Source organism: Protomyctophum bolini (genome assembly GCF_963924005.1).
Source record: "Protomyctophum bolini genome assembly, chromosome: 12".
NCBI lineage: Eukaryota > Metazoa > Chordata > Actinopteri > Myctophiformes > Myctophidae > Protomyctophum > Protomyctophum bolini.
This window is the reverse complement of record NC_137873.1, coordinates 20,375,906-20,400,060: the sequence shown is the minus strand read 5'-3', so window position 1 is coordinate 20,400,060 and position 24,155 is coordinate 20,375,906. Positions and strand designations below refer to the sequence as shown.

Sequence of the window (24,155 nt, the reverse complement as noted above, 5' to 3'; positions counted from 1 at the left end):
GAGCCAGCCCAATCAAATTTAGTGGGCGAGATTTACATGTGTGTGTTCGCTTTGTGATGTCGTCCCACTGGAAACAAAGTGAAATTCATTCCACATGGCTTCCTCTGAGCCGAGAACGCTACGGAAACTTAGTAATGTTGTTAGAGTTTGTAGAGTTTGTGGAGACGATTTAAAGTTTGGACAAAAAGTAATTAATTAACTGTTAAAACAGGAATTGAAGACTGCTTTAACCGCCGCTTGATAATTGCACAATATCCCCTTTAGATAATAATGCTAATGATAATTGCACAAAAACTATTTTTACAGGTTAACAAAATGACAATTAATTGACCATTTCCATCCTCCATTCCCCATCCCCTCGCTCCTCCTCTCTTTCCTGTTTTACTACACTCCTCGTCTCCTTTCCTTCTACTCTGCTCTTAGGTATGAATGGGGCAGTGCGGGCGGTGGTCCGGATGGGGATCTATGTGGGAGCCAAGGTGTTCTTTATCCACGAGGTAAGAGCTATGCTTACTCAGACACCCAGACACAGCGCCGCCCCGGGGCTGCATGGTGAGGTGGGGGGTCTAATCGTATGTACTTGCCAGTGAACTTAATGAGGCCCGACTGGCCCTTTCGCACTGATTCTCTCTGCGGGCGCCAGCAGGCTCCATGCATACAGACTGCTGCACTTAAGGTCAGTACATGCAAAACCCTAGAAGAGTCTCTGGTGGGAGAGAAGACAGCAACGTTGTCATTATGCAGGGACCTACATAATGACTGATTAATACTTGGTTGTGCATCATGCTGTGCACCGAAAATAGCAGATGTACAAGCTCACAACACATTGCTCTACGACACATTAGTGAGCTTGTAAATCGGCTCTTTTTTTTGGTGTGTTGATACCAGCAACTACAACTACTAATCAGGCTTAGAGTGTACTTTGACTGCCCAAGCATCCACCATGACACCCCTACGGCCCCCTAGGCCATGGGATGAATCTTAAATTAGCCAATCTATATGGACACATTGTGAGCTTTATTTAACCTCCTCTGGAGCACGTCTGAGAACTTGTGGTCAAAATTAGGTAAGAAATCATGGTTACGAGATTTGGATTGTATCTGCATTTGGTATCTGTCCCGAATCTGAGACATGCCCAAAATGTGGAGCTCACACATGGTGAGCGTACTACCACTCCAACTGGTAAGAACCCACAAGCACGACTCAGATACCATCAGGTAATACATCAGTGTTCATATCATGTTTTATTCCAGTAAACACTAGTCACTAGGCAGGGGTCAGAATCAGTTCAGGCAGTGAGTCTGAAGGGTCTAGGTGATCAAGCTTGAGTTCATATGGAAAGGTTGAAGAATCAGGTAGTTGTGCTGGAAGGCTTATATAGAGTAATACCAATAGGCAGTCTGGGAAAGAACAAGATAATCTCTCATTTAACTTTTGTGTACAGTATTTACTAGTCTGTACCCAACAGTTATTTTTATCATACTGTACAATTGCTTACTGTTAGCAATGCATGGCTAATATGTGATGATTGAGACGTGGCCTTCATTGGAATGTGTACAATAAATAGCAGCTGCTGTTGTGTCTGTCAACATGTGCTAACATTGTCTGTGGAGAATGTGGGGGGGGGGCTTTTTATAGTATAATTGGACCAGCTATTGGCCAGCTTTAGGTATCAATGCTTCCACTGTTATGCTCCTCTGAGCCGGCCTGTGACTAAACACAGACATGAATCCCAATCTTTCATACAAGGGACTAAATAAATTTCGCTCCTATGCCACCAAAATGTGGAATGCCCTACCTGTCATTAAGACATGCAAATCCCTTGACTCCTTCAAAACCGCTCTCAAAGGGCACCTACGGACGGCTGCAATTCGAAACTGGCCCCCGTAAAATCCCCCCACCCACCACTTTTCCCCCTCACTGTATATGTTCTTTTTCCCTTTTTACCTCCTATGATGATTTCCTGTTTTTGGCTATATAGTATTGTATATTATAGTTGTACGTCTCTAAATGTTATGATGAATTGAACATGGTAGACCTTATTGTAAACGATCAGTCAGGAGGATTTTGTTCTGGGTATATACAGGCATATACAGGCGAATTGCTGGCCAGCTCCATATATGCAGATTTTGCAAGTGTGACTCGCGTCGTGGCAACCACTGAGACTGTCACAATATGGCCATATTTTGACATTTCCATTTATGGGCTTAATATTGATGACATCAGGGATCTCCATATGTGTAGCGTGTCATGAGGCGTGATGTCACGAGGCGTGACGTCCCATATATGGGCTTAATATTGATTACATCAACAGCGATTGTAGGCGTGACGGCACGAGGCGTTAGGACAGGCATCCATATATGGAGGCGCGACCGACCGAACGACTGATGGGTTTTGCAACTTTTCATAATAATCTGCGACTTTCGGTCGCAATAAGTCAGATATTGTCAGAAAGTAAATATATCAGTAGCATAATCTGCGACTGGACTGTCAACAAAGACAAGACATGCTTAAGGGTTTGATGTCATGTTGGTACTGTTTGGCTATGAATCCTATAACAACATTGTCCAGCACAAAAGTGCCATTTTCCTCTCAAACCAATGATTGTGTTTTCATAATTTCGTAAATGTCAATTTAACCAGTAAATATTTAGTTCTGTCTAATGATTTCATATATCTCCACTCCAGGGATACCAGGGAATGGTGGATGGTGCAGAAAACATTCAAGAGGCCTCATGGGAAAGTGTGTCCAGCATGCTGCAAGTGGTAAGAACAGCACTCTAAGGACAATATCTCTCAATGTGTACAGTTACTTTATTGGAGGTATACAGTAGGCCTGTAAAGTCGAACCTTATGTAGTAGGAATGCTCTTTTCAGGCATGCAATGTCACTGTATTGATTCTAAAATAGGTTATCTATGTTCTATCTAAGCTCTATCAGCTTTCAAACACACACTAGAAGGTCCTTTCAGACGGGGAGCGGGTGACTCAGGTGTTGTCGCCTGGATCAACGACAACTCTGCTCCAGCTCTGCTCATGAGGGGCGGGGGACGCGTAGTGTAAAAGAAAGGATATCCGCAATCCAGGTCTAGTCGCCCGCAGGCGTGTGCACGAAATGAGCACGTGCTCGACAATTTCACAGGGAAATATGCTTGCGTAATCCGTGTTTAGACTTTTCTCCAGCTTTTTGCTCTTCCACCTACAGCTTTTGTGCAAATCTCATCTGTTTTACAAGATGTAGAGGGTGTTTTAATCAACGGAGAGCCCAAAGCAATTCCATTTTCAACCATAGGAGGTGGCGCAAATGCGGCAACGTTTGTTGCAAAAACATGCTTTTTGGGAGATAAATTCCCTCCTAATACTTACACATGATCACAGGGGTGACTTGACATTGTAATTGGCTAGCTAAATCAGTGGGAGGGGCCTACATTTCCATGTGCCATCGATCCAACCACCCTTGGCAATTTCCCCATAATTGCACCTTCCCTGTACTACTTGCGGGTCCATGTAAAATGGTAAATGGTGCATTTATATAAGCGCCTTTATCCAAGGCGCTTTACATAGATTGTGCATTAAATTCACCCATTCACACATACACCAATTGCGGCAGAAGCCATGCAAGGTGCCAACCAGCACATCAGGAGCAATTTGGGCTTCAGTGTCTTGCCCAAGGACACTTCGACATGTAGACAGGAGGAGCCGGGATTCGAACCGCTGACCCATGGATTATTGGACGACCTGCTCTATGTCTAACGAACGTATGCACCCCACGGGCAAGTGCCTCTGACACCAGACTGATTACACCTCAAAATACATACATCAATAATAGGATCTATTACATCGCTGTACCCACACTGTACATAATTTGATGTTTATATACAGTATTTGAACACTCATTTCAAACTTTCAATAATATACCCCAACACAAAATGTACTTTTGACAACCTATGGCTACTGTACTGGATACCCTTTGTAATGTCACTCTTGTGCAAGAGTTGGCAGCCATGTGTAATGCCAGTAATGCCAATCATGTTCTCATATTATTGTAAAAACACTGGATACGTTTATGCTATGATGACACTGTGTCGTTCTGCAGGATTCTACCCTTCAGGCTGTGCCCTGCTGTGTTATTATTAGACAGGCTAAAAGAAGCATGAAAGAAACAATAACAATGTCATGGGAGGGAGGGAACTGAGGGAAGGAATTCCTAGTTGTAGTAATAGTAGTTCTCAAACTTTTTAGTACCAACAACCCCCAAATTTGGCCACAGACCCCCATTCTGAAAATGTTTTGTGCCAGGGACTCCCAGAGGATAAGATTTCTGTTTAAAAAAATATCTAAATTATTCAAAAAGTTTCAAAGACTTTCAATATCTTCACAGTTTCCCAGCCCATCTGGGGGCCTTATTAGACCATGGGAATGAGGTTCAGTTTTGAGAGAGACTCACATGGTGTCTGTCTTCCCATCAGGGCGGTACAGTGATCGGCAGCGCTCGCTGCAAGGAGTTCAGAACCCGCGAGGGCCGCATGAAAGCCGCAGAGAACCTGGTGAAGCTAGGCATCAACAACCTGTGTGTGATTGGTGGAGACGGAAGTCTGACCGGTGCCAACAAGTTCAGGGAGGAGTGGAGTGGCCTGCTGGATGAGCTCCTAAACCAAGGTAACGCCAGGATTTAGTCACTCACTGTGCCTGTCAAACGCCATATTATCAGGTTCGATCATTTAGTGCCATGTCTTCTGTTTAAGTTCAGGTTCAGGCTGTAATCACTAACACAGCGCGCATGAACAGTCCAGGCTTCCTGAATGTCCTGTTTATAACATTTTCCTCAGGAAACGTTATACACTATCAGAAATATACCTACCTAGCTTCTGTAGCTGTAGCCTACAAAACAATATGTTTTATCCATTATTACCAGAACGTAAGTTTTACATTGAGCCCAAATTATTCCTAGCTGTTTGAACTGATTTTGACGAGCCCCCCAACGCACGCACACACACACACACACACACACACACACACACACACACACACACACACACACACACACACAAACATACACACAAAACGTGTGTGTATGGCAGGCTGTTGAAACTATTTATAAAAATATTAATCATGTAGCTCTCAGGATCCATGTGGGAATGGTCTGACCTATAATTCGGCCAAGGTTTCAGCCCGATCCAAACATCAACTTGTATTATAAAACTGTTTAAAAGTTAAATATTTATAGTATAGAGAGACACACACAGTACGCACGCAAAACCTTTTAAAATAGTTCAAATAGCTGATCTACAAGCTCACAATGTGTCGATGTAGATCGGCTAGTTGAACTATTTAAAAATGATTTTCAAAATAGTAAAAAACGGCAATTAAGTTTAGGGATAAGGGATAAGGGTGGCGCAAGATGGAGCCAATAGGGTCTTTACCTCAGGGACACTTTGACAGTGTTTGAATATGGCCCCTTCTATTTCCAAGGTGGGTTTTCTACCCATTCAGATACAGCAGCCCCCATAAGATTAGTGGAGATGCCGGGGATTGAACCCGGGGCCTCATACATGCGAAGCATGCGCTCTACCACTGAGCTACATCCCCTGTGAGACTTACTCTGACCTCATGTAGTCACAAATCTTAATATGAATAGGAAGGTGTCACTGTGATGATTAAACACTGGACCTTCTGCCACTCAGGGACACAAATTTAAATCCTACTTTGGAGCCCATTTTTAACCCGGTGCCAATTGCCTAAGCTGTAATCCTGGCTGCTGCTCTTCCTCTGCCAACCTGGGGACAGCCCCGAACTGAGCTCATGCTTCCTTCAATGCATGAGGCACTAGCAGGCCACTTCTTAACACTCGACAGGGGGGGTTCCCGGGTAAGACGTAGCACATGGAAGGCTGGCCAGGGGGAGGCAGTATAGAGACCAGGATTACTGTGAGGGTACCTGGAGAACATGCAAACTCCACACAGTCACAGAAAGGCCCTTTTGCCAACCCCACCTAAGGTACGGCCGCTCATGCAGGGACACACTGAGCATGTGTGTGACTGTGTATCTCTGTCCTCAGGTGCAATTGATCAGGAGCAGGTGCGGGCTAACTCCATTCTGCACATTGTGGGAATGGTGGGATCCATCGACAACGACTTCTGTGGTACAGACATGACCATCGGTACAGACTCTGCCCTACACAGGATCATAGAGGTGGTGGACGCCATCATGACCACCGCACAAAGGTACTCTCCCCTTTTTACTTACATCCATTTAAATGTAAAACTAGAAAAGATAGCAGCAGCAATTATGATAATAGTAATACAAAGAGCAGAACAGCACATTAACACTTTAAAGGTCGTGTCTATAATGCCATTATGTTATAATGCATTATACATGCAATTATAATGCACTTATACGGCTTCATTATAAATTTTAGTAATTATGCATACATAACAATTTATAACAAAGACACGTTACAGCTGACTAAGTTATGGTAGTTATAATGTGCAGTTCCACTGAGCTTATAATGCATTATGATCAGCATTCAAATGCTTTATAAACCTTGTTAAAAAGTAACAAGTATAAACATAATTATAAACATTTATAGTGAGTGTTATGAAGCCTTATAAGTGCGTTATAGTGCATTATAAATGAAATTATAATCCATTATAGAACTGACCCTAATCTTACCCAAAAAATATACAAAAACAATAAAGATTCCCTTGCTCTTTGCAATTTTCTCTATTCAAATGCATTTGCCCCAAAATGGTTCTTTCTACACAATACAATCCTGTTAGTGTCCATTTGTTTCAGAGATTTTCAGAGATTTGTACAGAGGTATATGAACACTGAGGATTTTACTTTGTAGAATCACTTGAATATCCCTTACTAATGGTTTCCTTTAATGTTGGTGATCTAACAACAGAACATCAGATTAAATCACGTTTAAAGATAAGAGAGAGTGGGCCTCTTCCCTTGGTTAACCCAAGTGATTTGAAATCTGAGAGACAGTGAGTTTAGACAGAGTAGGGGCGGGGGGAGGAGTTCCGTTAGAGGGGGCTGCTGGTGAAATCTGATACCGGGGATGGCTCAGGACACGTGGCATCACAGTTAAAGATGACTGCAACTCTAAATCTAAATTTATTTGATCAGGTTACTCGTGTTTGCGTTCAGGGCTGTGTTTTTCCAGAGACAGCATATTAAGTACAAAAAAACAGAACAATGAAGTCACTTCATGCAAACTAAAGTGAGTGAAAGAGAGACAAAGGGAGCGATTGACAGAGCTATAAAGGGGGAGGGGGAGCTGCAGGGCATAGGGCTCTGTGGCGCAATGGATAGCGCATTGGACTTCTAGTCAAGCACTTGAGAGGTGATTCAAAGGTTGTGGGTTCGAGTCCCACCAGAGTCGAGTTTTTGTGGGGTAGTACTACTCTGTCAAGGGAAATAACTGAGGTATATAATCTGTGGAACCATTTTGGACTAAATTGACTCTGTTTCTTTGCTGTTTTGTATAATTCTGGTTGGTATATCATGTGACTGAATACACAGCACTAAAGACATTATTAGCAATATTGATATACCAGTAGCCATAAATACTCTTTACTGCACCAGTATTCACCCCCACAATGTGATTCATATCTGTTCTATTTCAGTCCAAGACAAACATTGAGAGTGTCATGTTCTGTGACACCATTGAGTTTACAGAAAAGGGGGTTAGATAAGTAAGATTGTGTTAGTGTTCATTGTTTATGTCAGTGGTTCTCAAAGGGGGGGTCCGGGGACCCCGGGGTCCTTGAAGGGGGATTCCAGGTCCAGTCCCCAGCAAAGTAATTTAATATAGAAAACCTTTTCACATTAAAACATTTGAGAACCACTGTGTTAGACAACTTGATTGTGTTAGTGGCCATTGTTTATGTGACATTTCACTGTCCCCTCTATGCTCCCCCAGTCACCAGAGGACCTTTGTACTGGAGGTGATGGGAAGACACTGTGGGTAAGGCTTGTCTCCCTCATTGTGAATAATCAATATGTCCACCTCATATTTGTTGACACCAATATTGTAATGTTAAAAATGTTGCATGTGCACGTGCATGTCTGCGTGCGCGTTTGTGTGCACACAGGTACCTGGCACTGGTCAGTGCGTTGGCCTGTGGAGCGGACTGGGTGCTGATCCCTGAGATGCCTCCTGAGGATGGCTGGGAGGAGGTCATGTGCAAGAAACTGTCAGAGGTAACACACACACACACACACACACACACACACACACACACACACACACACACACACACACACAATTGTACAATAATTACAATAATTAATGACAATTCTTCATGACTTTCTCATGAACTCATCATTAATTCCTGGTCCTCACCATTAACTAATGGTGAAGTCACTATGACTTAACCAACTTGATATATTGCATCAGTGAAGGACACTATTCCAAAGGAACTTCTACTGTGAAGATCTACTGTGCGCTATTTTTGGCAAAGAGATATGGGGCTTAAGACTTAATTAAGTGATTAAGTCATTGTAACTTTACCATTAGTTAATAGTGAGGACCAGGAATGAGTGTTCCTCTTATTGCATATCACCTCGGAGGCAGACAGCATGTTGTCTAAAAGCTTTGGTCAATAATGCAGCATTTATCCACACACGTTTACAACTACATGACTCATTGTTTTTCCCAGTAGATCACATTCTAACTGCAGTAAATCCACCAGAATCTCTCGAGCTATTATAAGCTTTCAAACACACTTAATTTACATAAGTGCGACTCTGGTGGGACTCGAACCCACAACCTTTGAATGCCATCTCAAGCCTTTGACTAGAAGTCCAATGCGCTATCCATTGCGCCACAGAGCCCTTACAACTTGTTCTGATCCAACCTCTCTCTCACTCTCTCTCTCTCACGCCTGCTATGCTCTACTCACGGTCTGTCTTTCTCTCGATCTCTTTCTTTCTCTAAAATCTAAGCTTGTACATAGAATTAAATGTATAGACCTTTGATTGCAATGTTATACAGCTCTCTTTACACAAAGTAGGTCAAACTGAACTTAAATACAAACAGAAAATATAATAACTAGTTAAGAGATCATTCACAAACTGGAAGTTAATGAGTTAATAATGACTTGTTAAATGTTTGTGAATAGTTGGTTAATTAATTTAAAAGCATGTTATTTATAACATAACATACAACCATACATATTTATATTATTTATAACTATGCCTTATATACAGTATATATTTAATAGATTATGAACAAGTTATACTTACTAATGTCTTGTATGTAAACACATAATAAAGGTGTTCAAATCTGCTGCTAAGCCAATCAAATTAAGTTATGGGGAAGTTAATGAGGAATAGTTACAAGAATAATAACTATTGACATGGTCTTAACAAATGTATTTCCTGAACTTAATATTAACTTAACTCATAATAACTTATTAACATACATTTAACCAGTCATTTATTAACCACCAGTTTGAGTGATTTATTAGCTATCTATAAGGCACAGTCATATAAATCCATAACAAACTATTAATGAACGATTAATAATTCATTAACTATCAGTTTGTTAGTTAATCATCTATTAACTAGTTATAACAGATAGTTATTCTAATATGAAGTGTTGCCGAATATAAACAACATTTTCCAAGAACTAAAGATAAAGTTTGGCAGCGGTGGGATTTGAACCCACGCCTCCGAAGAGACTGGAGCCTTAATCCAGCGCCTTAGACCGCTCGGCCACGCTACCACACACACACTGTTCCTCTCACTTCCTGGAAAACACTCAAGGATCCATTCACTCATTCAGTGAGTCACTGTTTCCCTACCCCCACCCGCACACACACACACACACACACACACACACACACACACACACACACACACACACACACACACACACACACACACACAGACACCCAGCATGGAGTCTCTTTCAGACAAACACTAAAAAGTTTTGTTGCATCTCCACTCTCAATCTGGTTTGGGCTTTAGTCTACAATATAACAGGTGTGTTTCATGCAAGCATTTGTAGGCAACTTTTTTCTGTCTCTCCACCAGTCCGAAAGGCATGGCCGAGACTATATCTTGCACCCTGTCCGTCCATTTGTTGATTTTTCCATCCTGATTGGAAAGATTTTCATGATTTCCCCGTTTTGAACAAAATTATGAACGCAGCGTCCGATTGTGGTGAAACTTTCCATGCACATTCACATTACGTTGAAGAATAAATACCACCCTTTTAACATTGGCATTGCCCTTTTCTAACGCCACCACAATTATTTCAAAAGATTTTGTTTATATTACTCCTAGAAATGAGGAATGCAATCCATTTAATAATGTCTTTATGCAAGTAAATAGAGTAAAAATTCTGTATACACTGTGGGTTCATATTTAATAAATATAGTATGAGTAATGCCAGACGCTCCCCCCACAACGATGCTGTGGTAAAGGACCTTTAACCAGAAGCGTAGTGTCCAACGCGCCTGCATTTAACTGCAGTACACTAGAATCTCTGATAAAGTGCTCGATCAGCTCTCTAGACACAAACCTCATCAGAGGGTTAACTTACAAAAGTGCGACTCTGGCGGTACTCACAGCCACAACATTTGAATGCCATCCCAGAATGCTTGACTGTAAGTCCCAAGTGCTATCCATCGCGCCACAGAGCCGATGCGCCCCGATCTGATCCAATCTCTATAAATCTATCACTATCGCCGTGTCTCTTGCTCTCCTCTCTACTCCTACAAATGTTGTCCAAACATCACGCAAATCAGTACACATTATCTCTATAGTCAAGTGATCAAGAAGGATCCATCACATTTTTCATATTCCATCCTGATTAGCGAATTCCAAAAATTCCTAAAACAAAATAATAATAAAACAAAAGTGGTGGGCAGAACCCACACTCTTTAGTTTACAGCATATCTGGAACAAATCTTTCTAGTTTGAGACAGACTTGTACTTGAGGTAAGGCACTGTATCTCGCTGCTCTTGCTGACTGTAATCATGCACAGCTGATAAGAGTCTAATCAGTCTATTGACGGCCCGGGTTTCTTGTATACAAACATTACTGCATTTGTGCACATTCAAGTGGAAAAACTGCTTTAGTCCCTGAATGTGCACACATCCAGAAAAGTTTGGAACGATTGTCCCGGTTCCTGCATAAACAGAACAATGACCTGCATGTTATAAAAATGTACACCCGTGTCATGAATCAATGTTAGTCCCCAGCCTATTCAATGTCTCAATGATAACATACTTATTACTACTATGACAAAAATCATCATTGTGTGGGTTTTGAGGAAAGAAATGTGACTTCTTATTTCTGTGTACACAGATCTTTTTTTTAAAACATATGTTTATTGATTTTTCATTACAACAAAGTAATTTCAATTTCAGTAATTATTTACATATATTTTGTGTGTACACAGATTTAGGTGTAGGCTACACAGGAGGAGAGAGAGGGAGAGTGAGAGAGAGACAGGAGAGAATACAGTGATAGCGATAGTTATATAGTATAGGTGGGATCAGATATGACTGCATCGGCTCTGTAGCGTAATGGATAACGCATGGGACTTATAGTCAAGGATTTGTGATGGCATTCAGATGTTGTGGCTGTGAGTCCCACCAGAGCTGAACTTTTGTAACTTTACCCTCTGATGAGGTGTGTGTCTAGATGGCTGATCGAGGGTTTTCACGCTTTCGCATTGGTGTCATTCACAAAGTACCCCCATGATTATGCAGCGTATGAATGACCTTTCTTTAACCAGTAGTAACCTTCCCTCGTTCACCTGAACGATGCATCAGTGTCGGGGCTCGCACATGCAATCCATTTCATGCACATGATAATGTCAGTATCAAATTTCATTATGCAAGTAAATAGAGTAAAGATTCTGTATATACTGTGGTTTCAAATTTAATAAATATTGAATTGGTTGTTTCAGTATGAGAGATGCCGGACGCTCCCCCCACCCCCCACCTCTGTGTATTGTGTGAAAATGCTGTAGTAGAGGACACCTTTAAACTGCAGTACATACACTAGAATCTATGATAAAATGCTCGATCAGCTCTCTAGACACACACCGCATCAGAGGGTAAACTTACAAAAGTTCGACTCTGGTGGGACTCAAGCCACAACATCTGAATGCCATCCCAGATGCTTGACTGTAAGTCCCATGCGCTATCCATCCCGCCACAGAGCCGATGCACCCCGATATGATCCAATCTCTCTATATATCACTATCACCGGATCTTCTTCCTCTCCTCTTGCACACCCTTGCTTGCTCGCTCTCTCTCCCACTCTCTCTCTCTCTTTTTTTGGCAAGCATGCTGACTATTAAAGATATAGGCTACTTAGGATAAAGACCGTGACAGTTTAAACAGAGCTGTTGCTACTTCATCTTTATCTCTCTCAATTTCAAAACATTTCAAAAACATTTAAATTCAATTCTGTGGGGCTTTATTGGAATGGCAAACACATGTTTACATTGCTAAATCAAATATGTTAAAAACTTAAAAATTAAGTTTTTTTTATTTATATTTTATTTTTTTCTCTTTTGTGTAAGTCATGTGTATTTTGTATGCTTAATTGAAAAATCATTAAAAAAACATAAAAACTAGCACAAAAAAACCCAAAATGTGGTAATTTGGTGTTAAAATAGTATACCTGCTAAGATACAATTTAGTTATGGTACCAATTAATTCCTCATTCCCTCTCCACACACATTGTGTATTGCCATCATATCCTACACTGAGCCTCCCTCTCACACACACACACACACACACACACACACACACACACATTTTCATAAGTGCGACTCTGGTGGGACTCGAACCCACAACCTTTGAATGCCATCTCAAGCCTTTGACTAGAAGTCCAATGCGCTATCCATTGCGCCACAGAGCCCATATTTTCTGTCTCTCTCTCTCTCTCTCTCTCTCTCTGTCTGTCTGTCTGTCTCACTCCAACATTTATACGTGGCCCTGCAAGTCATTATAAAATAAATTATAATTTGTATTATTGTTGAGTATTGTTATAAACTATATAAAGTTTGTGTTAACTATAATTACACAGTGTTATAAGCAGAGTATAATGCATTATAGACATGGGGTGCATAGCAAGGCTCACTGATATGGTTGAATAAACAAACATTTCTTCCCCAAATGATAACAATAAAGACAACATTTGGCAGCGGTGGGATTTTGAACCCACGCCTCAGAAGAGACTGGAGCCTTAATCCAGCGCCTTAGACCGCTCGGCCACGCTACCACACACTGTCTTTAAAAGAAACTTAAAAACTAGCACAAACAAAACAAAATGTGGTATTTGGTGTAATAGTGTACCTGCTAAGATACAATTTAGTTATGATACCAATTAATTCCTCATTCCCTCCCCACACACATTGTGTATTGCTGTTGTATCCTACACTCAGTGCCGGTTCTAGGCCTTTTGAGGCCCTAGGCAACATATTATACAGAGGCCCCCCCCCTCCTGCTTTGCCACGCCGGATAAAAATTGTAAATTTGCCATGAAAATGCTTCAATCTGGTGCACTTTGAGATCAAAATTAAGAAGCTAGGTGGGGGCCACATATGTTTATAAACAAATCCCAAATGTTTATAAACAAATCCCAAATGTTTATAAACAAATCCCATGAGACTTGGTCCTACCCCCCCGACCATGAGACTTACTACAGGTCAACTGGTAGTGGTCCTACCCCCCCCCCCCCCCATGAGACTTACAAATCCCAAATGTTTATAAACAAATCCCAAATGTTTGTAAACAAATCCCAAATGTTTATAAACAAATCCCAAATGTTTGTAAACAAATCCCAAATGTTTATAAACAAATCCCAAAATGTCCCAAAATGTTTATAAACAAATCACAAATGTTTATAAACAAATCACAAATGTTTATAAACAAATCACAAATGTTTATAAACAAATACCACAATGTTTATAAACAAATCCCAAATCCCTTGGTCCTACCCCCCCGACCATGAGACTTACTACAGGTCAACTGGTAGTGGTCCTACCCCCCCCCATGAGACTTACAAATCCCAAATGTTTGTAAACAAATCCCAAATGTTTATAAACAAATCCCAAAATGTTTATAAACAAATCACAAATGTTTATAAACAAATACCAAAATGTTTATAAACAAATCCCAAATCCCTTGGTCCTACCCCCCCGACCATGAGCCTTACTACAGGTCAACTGGTAGTGGTCCTACCCCCCCATGAGACTTACAAATCCCAAATGTTTATAAACAAATCCCAAATGTTTGTAAACAAATCCCAAATGTTTATAAACAAATCCCAAAATGTTTATAAATAAATCACAAATGTTTATAAACAAATCACAAATGTTTATAAACAAATCCCAAATCCCTTGGTCCTACCCCCCCGACCAATACTGACTTGTCTCTCTCTCATTCATAAGTGCGACTCTGGTGGGACTCGAACCCACAACCTTTGAATGCCATCTCAAGCCTTTGACTAGAAGTCCAATGCGCTATCCATTGCGCCACAGAGCCCATATGTCCCCCGCCTCTCTCTCAAATTCAAATTCAGAGCTTTATTGGCATGAGAATACGTACGTTTACATTGCCAAAGCAGAAGTGGAACAAGACAATCAAAATAGAACAATGTATTTACAAATAAATATTGGATATAAATAGGAATCAAATAAAGGTGTAAACAGAGCTGTGTTATATTAGCACTCTGGGTGATACTATCTTGTGAAACTATAAAAAGATTGTGCATTTTCTGTCAGAGATAGTTATACAATATACATCCATATAGAATACATAAGCTTTATACTTTTGATAAACAGTGTACACATATGGTTTGTATTCCTTAAGGTGCTTGTATTCCATTTGACATCCTTCTCCTGTCACAGCAGCTCACAAATCTCGCTGCTGTGTTTAGGAAGTGTAGCTCAGTCTCTACCTCGTTTTGTGTGCAGTGGGTGCACAGTCTGTCTTCTCTTTGGAGCCAGGTCTGCCTGAGTGTGTTCACTGAGTCTATATCGAGTTAATGTTTTCCTTAGTTTTGCTTCAGTTACTGTGCTCAAGTATTCTGCTACTGTGTATTCCCTGTTTAGAGCTAAATTGCATTCCATTTTGCTCTGGTTTTGAGTAGATCTTTTCCAGTGTGTGAGATAGATTTATTTTAGTTTTCTTATGATTTGGTGTAGTCCCGTTTGTTTTCTGTCTGGTGGTTGTGCTTGTTAGTCCCAGAACTAGCTGGAACTAGCTCAACTTATTGTTGAGTATTGAGTGCTTATAAGTATAATCACAGTGTTATAAGCAGAGTATAATGCATTATAGACATGGGATGCATAGCAAGGGTCACTGATATGGTCGAATATAACGACAGAAACATTTCTTCCCCAAATTATAACAATAAAGACAAGACTTGGCAGCGGTGGGATTTGAACCCACGCCTCCGAAGAGACTGGAGCCTTAATCCAGCGCCTTAGACCGCTCGGCCACGCTACCACACTCCTTTCTCTCTCTCTCTCTCTCTCTCTCTCTCTCTCACACACACACACACACACACACACACACACACACACACACACACACACACACACACACACACACACACACACACACACACACACACACACACACACACACACACACACACACACACACACACACACACACACACACACACAGTGCGATCTACAGTGGTATTCAGTGTTGTTTGCTGTCACCCAGATCCGCTCCCGGGGTTCCAGGCTGAATATTATAATAGTAGCCGAAGGAGCAGTGGACACACATGGAACAATCATAACCTCTGAGTCTGTGCAGGATGTGAGTACTGTAGCAGCAACTGTACCAGGCAGAAGCAGCCTGCTGCAGAGGGGGAAACCAAACCGCTGCTTCGGTTGGTGCAGGGGGGTCAATGGTGCATGGACATTCATGATCAGACAGTCAACGTGCTATTGTGACTTTGAGGAGGTGCTGCATCTTTCTTCTCCAGATACTTGTCACCATGAGGGAGAGCCATTTTATGTTTGTTATGTAAATCTGAGCCATTTAGACAGTGGTTTTGACCAGGATGTTTTTAAACGTGTGAAGTGGTCAGGGCTGCAGGCAGCTGTTTTAATTGTTGTGATAATCAAGCCAGATAAATCAGTAAATCACTTTAACAAGTATTAACTACTAGACCTTGGATGTCTATTGAATAGTATATATAGTGTGTCTCTATTTACCGAATTTAGAGGGGTCGAGATATGGTTTTGTTTGGTTTCCATTTAATTGATTTGTCTCATATGGATGCTGTATGTTCTTGGCTGTAGTTATTAGCTTTAGCATTATAATACAGGTATAATCATATCCCCCATTCCTTTGGGGTTTTTTTTTGTCACAGTACATTTGCACAAAAGTGGAGAGCAGTGGAGTTAACCACTTCAACCTCAGCATCCTTATTGTAGGGAAGGCTTTCGCAGATATCATTTTGGGGCCTAAATATCAAACTTTTCATCTGACATGACAAGTATCTGGAGATGAAAACTCATAACTATAAATATCTAAAATGAAAGTTTGTGAGACATCTCATTAAAGCCGTTGGTTGCCAGGTTGTCTTGTTTGACGCACAGTTACCCCCCATCACCAGAACCAGCAGTTTGAAATGCAAAACGATTTATGTCACATGTTGAAATGTTTTTATTTTTTTGCCCTTTTAAATCTTTCCAGAATCGCGCAGAAAAGAAAAGGCTGAATATTATTATTATAGCTGAAGGGGCCATAGATTGCCACAACAAGGCCATTACTACTGACTATGTCAAGGATGTAAGTACTGGGATGTGGTCAGTGATCCAACTGACTGGCTACTTCTCCTCTATGTTGTGGTGTGCATCCCTCACCAACATCGCCCAACGACTCCCTGAATGTGTGCCTGTTCCATCATTTCTAACATTGTTCAAAGTCTCATCCCAAATAAAATCCCAGTGTTATCATTCCAAGATGGATGGCAATGTTTTGAATATTTTCATCTCTCCATTTTTCATCATCATCCCCTAACCTGCCATGTTTCAACCTGGGGTCCCTATTTTGGGCATGTCAAGTGAATAATATTACAATAATTAAGTAGGTCATAGAAGCTTATTGTATCAGCCGAGAATGTGGCATACTATCCCTGTTAGAATGTGCTAGACGCCCTGAGAGATGGTGTGCCACATCAATCAGCTCCCAATACTTAAAAAAAGATAAGCCTTGCTACTCATTATGCTGAATTGAGAGCTCTACAGAATGAGCTATGGGTTAAGTCTCTTTTATCTGCTTCCCAGGTTATGACTGGCCCCATAACATCAGTGGAGATGCCGGGGATTGAACCCGGGGCCTCATACATGCAAAGCATGCGCTCTACCACTGAGCTACATCCCCTGTGTCTGAGGCTGTGACCCCATGTAGTCAAGCATCTTAATCTGAACAAATTAATTGTAAGAAAACATCTGCGTTGGGACTTCAGACTGACTGGTCTATATACGCATTCACCTTTAGCCTTTTGCCCGTGAGACCTTTTGTTTCCCAAGCAACCAAATTACTTTCAAACACGTGTGCAGAGCACAATGGATTAGCAGTCCAATGACCTAACCACTCGGCCACCTTATCCTACAATAACAGATCTACAAGCTCAGCTCATGTCGTGGTTAAACTCTGCATGTGTCACCCCCTAGCCTAGAGCCTGTGTTCTTTGTCAGAACATTATGGTAAGTGTGTGACGTGCAGCAAGACCAGACATTTATCTTCTCCCTTCATATCCATGTGTGGCTTTGTAAATGTGACTCAACATGTTTTGCATGAATTTCCCCCTTCTGTTATTTCCTTATTTAACACAATGTTACGTTTTTTACCTTTGTTGTCATACCATATGTTTTAGCTGTTGGATGAAATACGTGCACCTTCCAAGAGTCAACTTGACATTTAAACAACGTCTTACTTTGAAATATAGAGCCATACATTGCTATATTATTTTAGCAGTCAGTTTTTAATTCATTTTAATTTCAACCTTCATTTCATTATATATAATGGAAAAACGAAATGAATAAATGAAAATTCCATCACATAATATATAAAAACCACAATTTAGATTGACCAAATTTGATATGTTGGATTGGATTAATGCGGCCCTGGGTTTTGTGAAACATTTGTAAAGGACCATTTTAAGTAATTAAAAACCATGAAAATATACAAAAGTTGGCTTTTGGGAGGTTAAATGTTTTAGAATAGACTAATCAATCCATGTGTGATATCTGACTGTGTGCCTCTGTACCTCTGTACCCTCTCCTGACCACCATGTGAAGTTGGTGATCAAGCGCCTTGGGTTTGACACCAGGGTCACCATCCTGGGTCATGTCCAGAGAGGAGGAACCCCCTCTGCCTTTGACAGAATCCTGGTAAAATTCATCATATTTAACAATCTGTCTCATCTGTAACTGTGTTTATAGTTTAAAATATTCATAATATACTTTTGATTTCCAATGTAACAAAAAAGCTAAACTGAAAGAAATGTAAATTCAAAAATGTTAATCTATTTTTGTCTGAGCTGAGCTCCATTGATCTTAAATTAGCTTTGAGTCATGGGGTTTCTAATTTGGCTAGAATAGAACAACCCTTGTGAATATTATAATATTATAACTATTCTCCTAACACTGCTGCTTCATTGTGCGTTAGTTATTACCTATGTCCTCAGCCTATGAGAATGCTTGTTTGCATTCCAAAAATGACATGGGTAATTATGCTATGAGGCAAAATCTTTGACTTAGGCAGAAATTATTTTGAATATAATAAATGCATTCTGATAGGCTGAGGACATAGCCGATAAGGCAGGATGAATCAGCAGTGTTAGGAGAGTAGAGTTAGTAGGCAGATATAAATAAAGGCAGATAAACACGAGTACACGACTTAGGCTAAATGAGTGTGTTGCCTCAGTAAGTTTTTTCTTTTTTTTTGCCAAAGTAAAAATTTACATTACTTCCTGAAAACCATCAAAATATAAGAATGAGGCTAACGATAGGATAAATGGCCTTTGACCTGTGCAGGCCAGCCGCATGGGCGTGGAGGCAGTACTTGCTCTACTAGAGGCCTCAGCCACAACCCCGGCCTGCGTCGTGTCACTGGTCGGAAACTCCGCTGTACGCCTGCCCCTCATGGAGTGTGTTCAGATGGTAAGTCTGTGGGAGCGTGTGTGTTTGTGTGTACACTTTCACATTAGGTTAGATTAGACCTGCATATGTGTGTGTTCATGGGTGTCCAACTGTCCATATGTGGCTGCGTGTGTACCCATGTTGTGGTCATGCTGGGACTCAGTGGGTACAGTGTTCAGTACAGATGGTCAGAGAATTAGATTTTAATATAAACCTGTTTCAATGTTCTTCAACATACATATACTGTACTGTTATTTGTTAATAACACAATACATAACAATAATTATGTTATGTGATATCTATACTTAATGGAGTCATTACGTTACATTACATTGTGAATCACAGATAACGGCAACAGGCATAAATATAGGAAGAACAAGAGAATACATAATTGTAAACTCTGCTAACCAAAGTATCAAGAGAATGCATTAACTCTTTATTTGAACAAATTCAGTCCAGTTTGCAGATAAAATAGCCATTTATCGAAGCTAATGACTCAACAACTTAGTCCTTGCAGACCCTGATAGGCCTTCATCCGGTGTTATTCTGGTGAAATTAAATTATAACCCTTGTGGCCAAAGAGTCGAGATTTAAAATGACATTTGTGGAATAGACCTTTATTGACCCCATGAGGGAAATTCAGTTGTCATAGCAGCACCACCGCAGTATGAAACACAAGACAGATACAGATGGGTAGAGAAATAGATCTAAGCTTCAATAGTAAATTAATGAAAGATGAGTAAACAGGGATTAGAAGAAAGTTATACCTTATACCTTGATGATCGCTGTTCAGACTGTTCAGACTCGACCGCAGGGGTAGAGCAGTTAGGGGTTAAGTGGGTTTTCTACCCATTCAGATATGGCTGCCCCCCCCCCCCCCACACACACACACACACACACACACACACACACACATACACACAGTGTAATAGAAAGTCAATCTACAGTACGGTGAGTAAAAAATCTATCCACATGTAACCTGGTGCGGCAAAGGATTTACTCTTAATTAATTGAATGACTACACCACCTTGATGTATCAAGGAATTGAATACCCTGTAAATTGGTTTCCCAACATAACAAGTACAGGGTTAATAGTACATCCAATTGATTGGATGTATCCCTTGGAGTGTTTGTGTTCTCTCGGTACATATATGCTGAATGCACCTGAGAGCCGACACCGACGACTGCTATGGTGCTCAAAATAGCCTATGACCCTATCTTGCACCCTGCGCTATGCCTAATTCTCAAAACATGTCTGTGATTTGAATCTTCCTATAATCAGCAGAAGTGAGAATGTCAATTCCTTGTGTCAATTGTGTTTATATAAGATGTTAGTTTATTCAAAGATAATGATTTGTGCTGCGCAATGCTATTCGCTCCAAATGGTTTTATTCAAAAGCAATCAAAAGGCTAGAACTTATGATGCAAACATCAGTGCAACACTTAAGTGATACTGAATGTGGTTGTCATTAAAATGTTACTGTAATCCACAAAAGTGTGACTGTTAATTCCTTGTGTCAAAAAGTTGTGTATTTATCAGCAATTGCCAGATAAGCTTATCAAAGACAAAAATATGACAGCTGACAGCTGTTTGAATGAGACGAGCCACATGCACGCACAGTCCAATACTGTGTCTGCATTTTGAGCACACATGCATCTGTAGTAATATTTACCATGGATATGCGCTGTGCTCAGAGTACTGCATTTTAGAAAGGGCCCCTAGCAGCCAACCAAAAAAAATCTCCTCTCCACTAACCTGTCCAACCACATATAAGTCTAAGCTTGCTCAGTCGGCTTTCGACGCGTCACTATAACTTAAAACCTGACCGGACACATGACACACACATTCAACAGCAGATTTTTGGCATCACTTACCCTTGCCGCCGTCGGTGCGGTGGAGAGCTACCCACGTTTGCCAGTGCTCAAAAGTGGTAACTATTGTTTCCTAAGCAAACAAATGTTTGTCGACGAGGATGGGATTCGAACCCACGCGTGCAGAGCACAATGGATTAGCAGTCCATCGCCTTAACCACTCGGCCACCTCGTCCTACAACAACATATTTACAAGCTCATGTCACGCTGTTATGCCCCACATTGTGAGCTTGTAGGTCTTATCATGGTTTTAAAGTGTGAATAATTCTTTATCTTCCGTTTGGCCATTAGACTCAAGAGGTGCAGAAGGCCATGGATGAGAAGAACTTTGATGAAGCAGTGAAGCTGCGGGGCAGGTACTATGTTTGTATAATAAGGATCAAGTGTCTTGCTCAGGTACATTCATTGCGACACATAGATCGGGTGAGCCGACCTTCCTATTCCCAGAAGGCCTCTCTATCCACTCAGCTGCTCAAAAGATTGATTAGTGGAGATGCCGGGGATTGAACCCGGGGCCTCATACATGCAAAGCATGCGCTCTACCACTGAGCTACATCCCCTACAAGTAATAAGCACTTTACTACTACACTTTATACCTTTTATTAATAGGCATCAAATCTTTAAATTAGATTACCGGTACATGGATTCTGACCATATTTGTGAAAATATGCCTTTGGATTGGATAGGATGTATTTCATTGTATCTGTATGGACTTTATGTAAGGCATAATAAACGGGTCCCTTCAGGATGATTAACGACCTGGACTTTGTCTCTGTGTTTAATCATCCTGTCTGGATATTATTTCTATTTATTTAACCACCTGGACTTTGTCTCTGTGTTTAATCATCTTGTCTGGATTTTATTTCTCAATAATGACCACAGACATTCCGCTTATTACATGGCTACTTTAAATAAATTACTACATTGACCCAAAGGTAACAACAAAATTAAGGTATTTTCTTGCTTACGGTAATGAAAGTATTCCATCAGTGTTGCACTGGCCGTCTGCCCAACGCAACACGGTCGCCTCGAAAAACAAGGAAGTGTTGATCAAATAGGATACATTTTCGATTAAATAGAATACATTTTCGACTGCATCGTCTATTTCTCACTTCAAATGTTTTCCAAAAAGAATAATCTTGAGAGCAAAAGTTTAGTTCTAAATGACATTGTGTGTTTGTTTACATGGCTGTCATGATGGATACGCCATAAAATCCAAGCAGCGTAGCAGGTGCTCTGGGGCTTTGATTAGACAGCGGTCTGTTATACAGCTGATTGGTCATTATGAAGAAATAACACAACTGAATTCAGCGATTGACCAATCAGAATCAAGCATTCAACCAAACCGTGTAATAAACCTCATGTAGTATAAACAGTACAGAAATATATACCGATTCAGGCGAGCACTTTTCCCTCCAAAGATTTGGCAATATCATTTGGGTTGTTTATGGGCAGCCTAAAAGGATTTCAGATGAAAAGAAAAGGAGTCTGGTGCCAAATTTCTGTTTTTATATCTTTAATTTACAGGAGTTTTGAAAACAGCCTGATCACCTACAAACTCCTTTCCTACCGAAGACCTGAATCTGAACTCCCTGTGGTAAGAATCATAATGCATCTACAATACTTCACTCACACCTGAGACCATTGGTAGCCAATCATCTGCCATGGACACAGCCTACACGGGGAAAACCTCATTGTAAATATACAAATGGAACCAAATGTGGTTCCATTTGTATTTGATAAAATGTAAACAAATCTTACAGTAGACTATGCTGATTTTCATTCTAGACAAACATATATAATCTGACTTCGGGTGCAGTACTTATTTAGACAGTTTTTGGTTTAGACTAGTCATTGGTTAGTCCTACAACTACAACCTATCTCAAACCCTCACCCTAAACCTAACCTCCCACGGGGCAGCACACCTGAACCTAACCTTAACCCATGTCTAACCAATGACTAGTCTAAACTAAGTATGCACCCCTGACTTCTGTGTTGTAGTGGCACATGATAGGACACAATTTACTTTATAAAATAGTAATAGTAATAATGTAGTTGATTCTTCTCATATTAATACAGATGACAGTACATGAACTAAAAGCCAATAATGATCACCATGCTCACCTTCCTAATGTTGTGTGTTTTCCCACCAGCGTTTCTGAGATTTGTTGCATTAGGATAAGGTACTGGTCAGGTGCATTGTGGGTGACGATGTTGCTGTGGCTGAGGTCTTTTTTGTGACACTAACAGAGTGTTTTTTGTAGCTGTTTCTGTCCTGTGGGAGAGGAGGAGTTGAGCGATGAAGTCATGTATGTTAGTATGTGAACATCGCTGTGGCTGAAAACATCTGTTCAGTATCTGTTTTGTTTTCTGTGAATCCACCATCACTTTTCAACAGCTGTGACAAACATGTCAAACAATGTCCCAGACAATATAATGGCTAAGTAAATGGCCATTAGTCCACATACCCATATTAAAACAATATAATTCCTATATGGTAATGGTGCCACAAAACGATAACATTAATTAATTTCTTGTACCTCTCATGGTCAATTTCCAGAGGCTGAGCATAGAAGCATGAAGCGGATGGCACTCCTGCTACAGTGATGCCTGCTTGTTATCATGCCACTAGTTTTGTTGTCTAGTTTATAGTGCCTTCAACACATCACATTTTGTTCCAACTTTAGAATCACCACCTACTGTATTATCTAAAAGTTAAAAGGGTATGTTTTGGCCATGGAGAATGTCATGAATAAAAATACACAAATAATATTAATTATATTTTATGACAAAGTAGAGTAGAGAGAGAGAGAGAGATGTTTCTAGATGGAAATCAAATTATTGAAAGTTCAATGTGATTATTTAAAGGCAGCTGCAGTGTATGTGCACTGCAGCATGTGAAGCCATATCAGCATGTGGCCTACTGCTTGCAGAGTCGCAAGGGAATCTGTGCATGTCACTGTGCTCTGCTCTCACCCAACATCCAGTCGTTATCAGGGAATGATAAGCATTGCCAGCAGTTATGGGCAACAGAATGTTTTTTTTTTTACAGGGGAAAATAACAAATATGTTATTTATTCTTTACTGTTCCCCCAGTTCCTGCTAGTGCAACGTTTCTCTTCTCCATTGCCTCAGAA

At 40.7% G+C, this 24,155-nt stretch overlaps 1 protein-coding gene across 6 annotated transcripts in view; it reads left to right on the top strand.

Moving 5' to 3' along the window:
- LOC308325684 (ATP-dependent 6-phosphofructokinase, platelet type-like) overlaps positions 1-24,155 on the top strand; it is a 48,018-nt gene that overhangs the window by 3,907 nt on the left and 19,956 nt on the right. For 3 of the 6 annotated variants that reach the window (XM_080778292.1, XM_080778290.1, XM_080778295.1), the window contains exons 2-12: positions 424-497; positions 2,688-2,765; positions 4,468-4,657; positions 6,057-6,222; positions 7,929-7,973; positions 8,101-8,209; positions 15,713-15,808; positions 18,304-18,396; positions 19,042-19,167; positions 21,310-21,374; positions 22,546-22,615. In XM_080778292.1, the coding sequence (XP_080634418.1) occupies positions 424-497; positions 2,688-2,765; positions 4,468-4,657; positions 6,057-6,222; positions 7,929-7,973; positions 8,101-8,209; positions 15,713-15,808; positions 18,304-18,396; positions 19,042-19,167; positions 21,310-21,374; positions 22,546-22,615 (1,112 nt within the window). Of the gene's footprint in view, positions 1-423; positions 498-579; positions 677-2,687; positions 2,766-4,467; positions 4,658-6,056; positions 6,223-7,928; positions 7,974-8,100; positions 8,210-15,712; positions 15,809-16,693; positions 16,790-18,303; positions 18,397-19,041; positions 19,168-21,309; positions 21,375-22,545; positions 22,616-24,155 lie in introns of those variants that run through there. The other 3 variants (XM_080778293.1, XM_080778291.1, XM_080778294.1) reach the window with 2 other exon arrangements.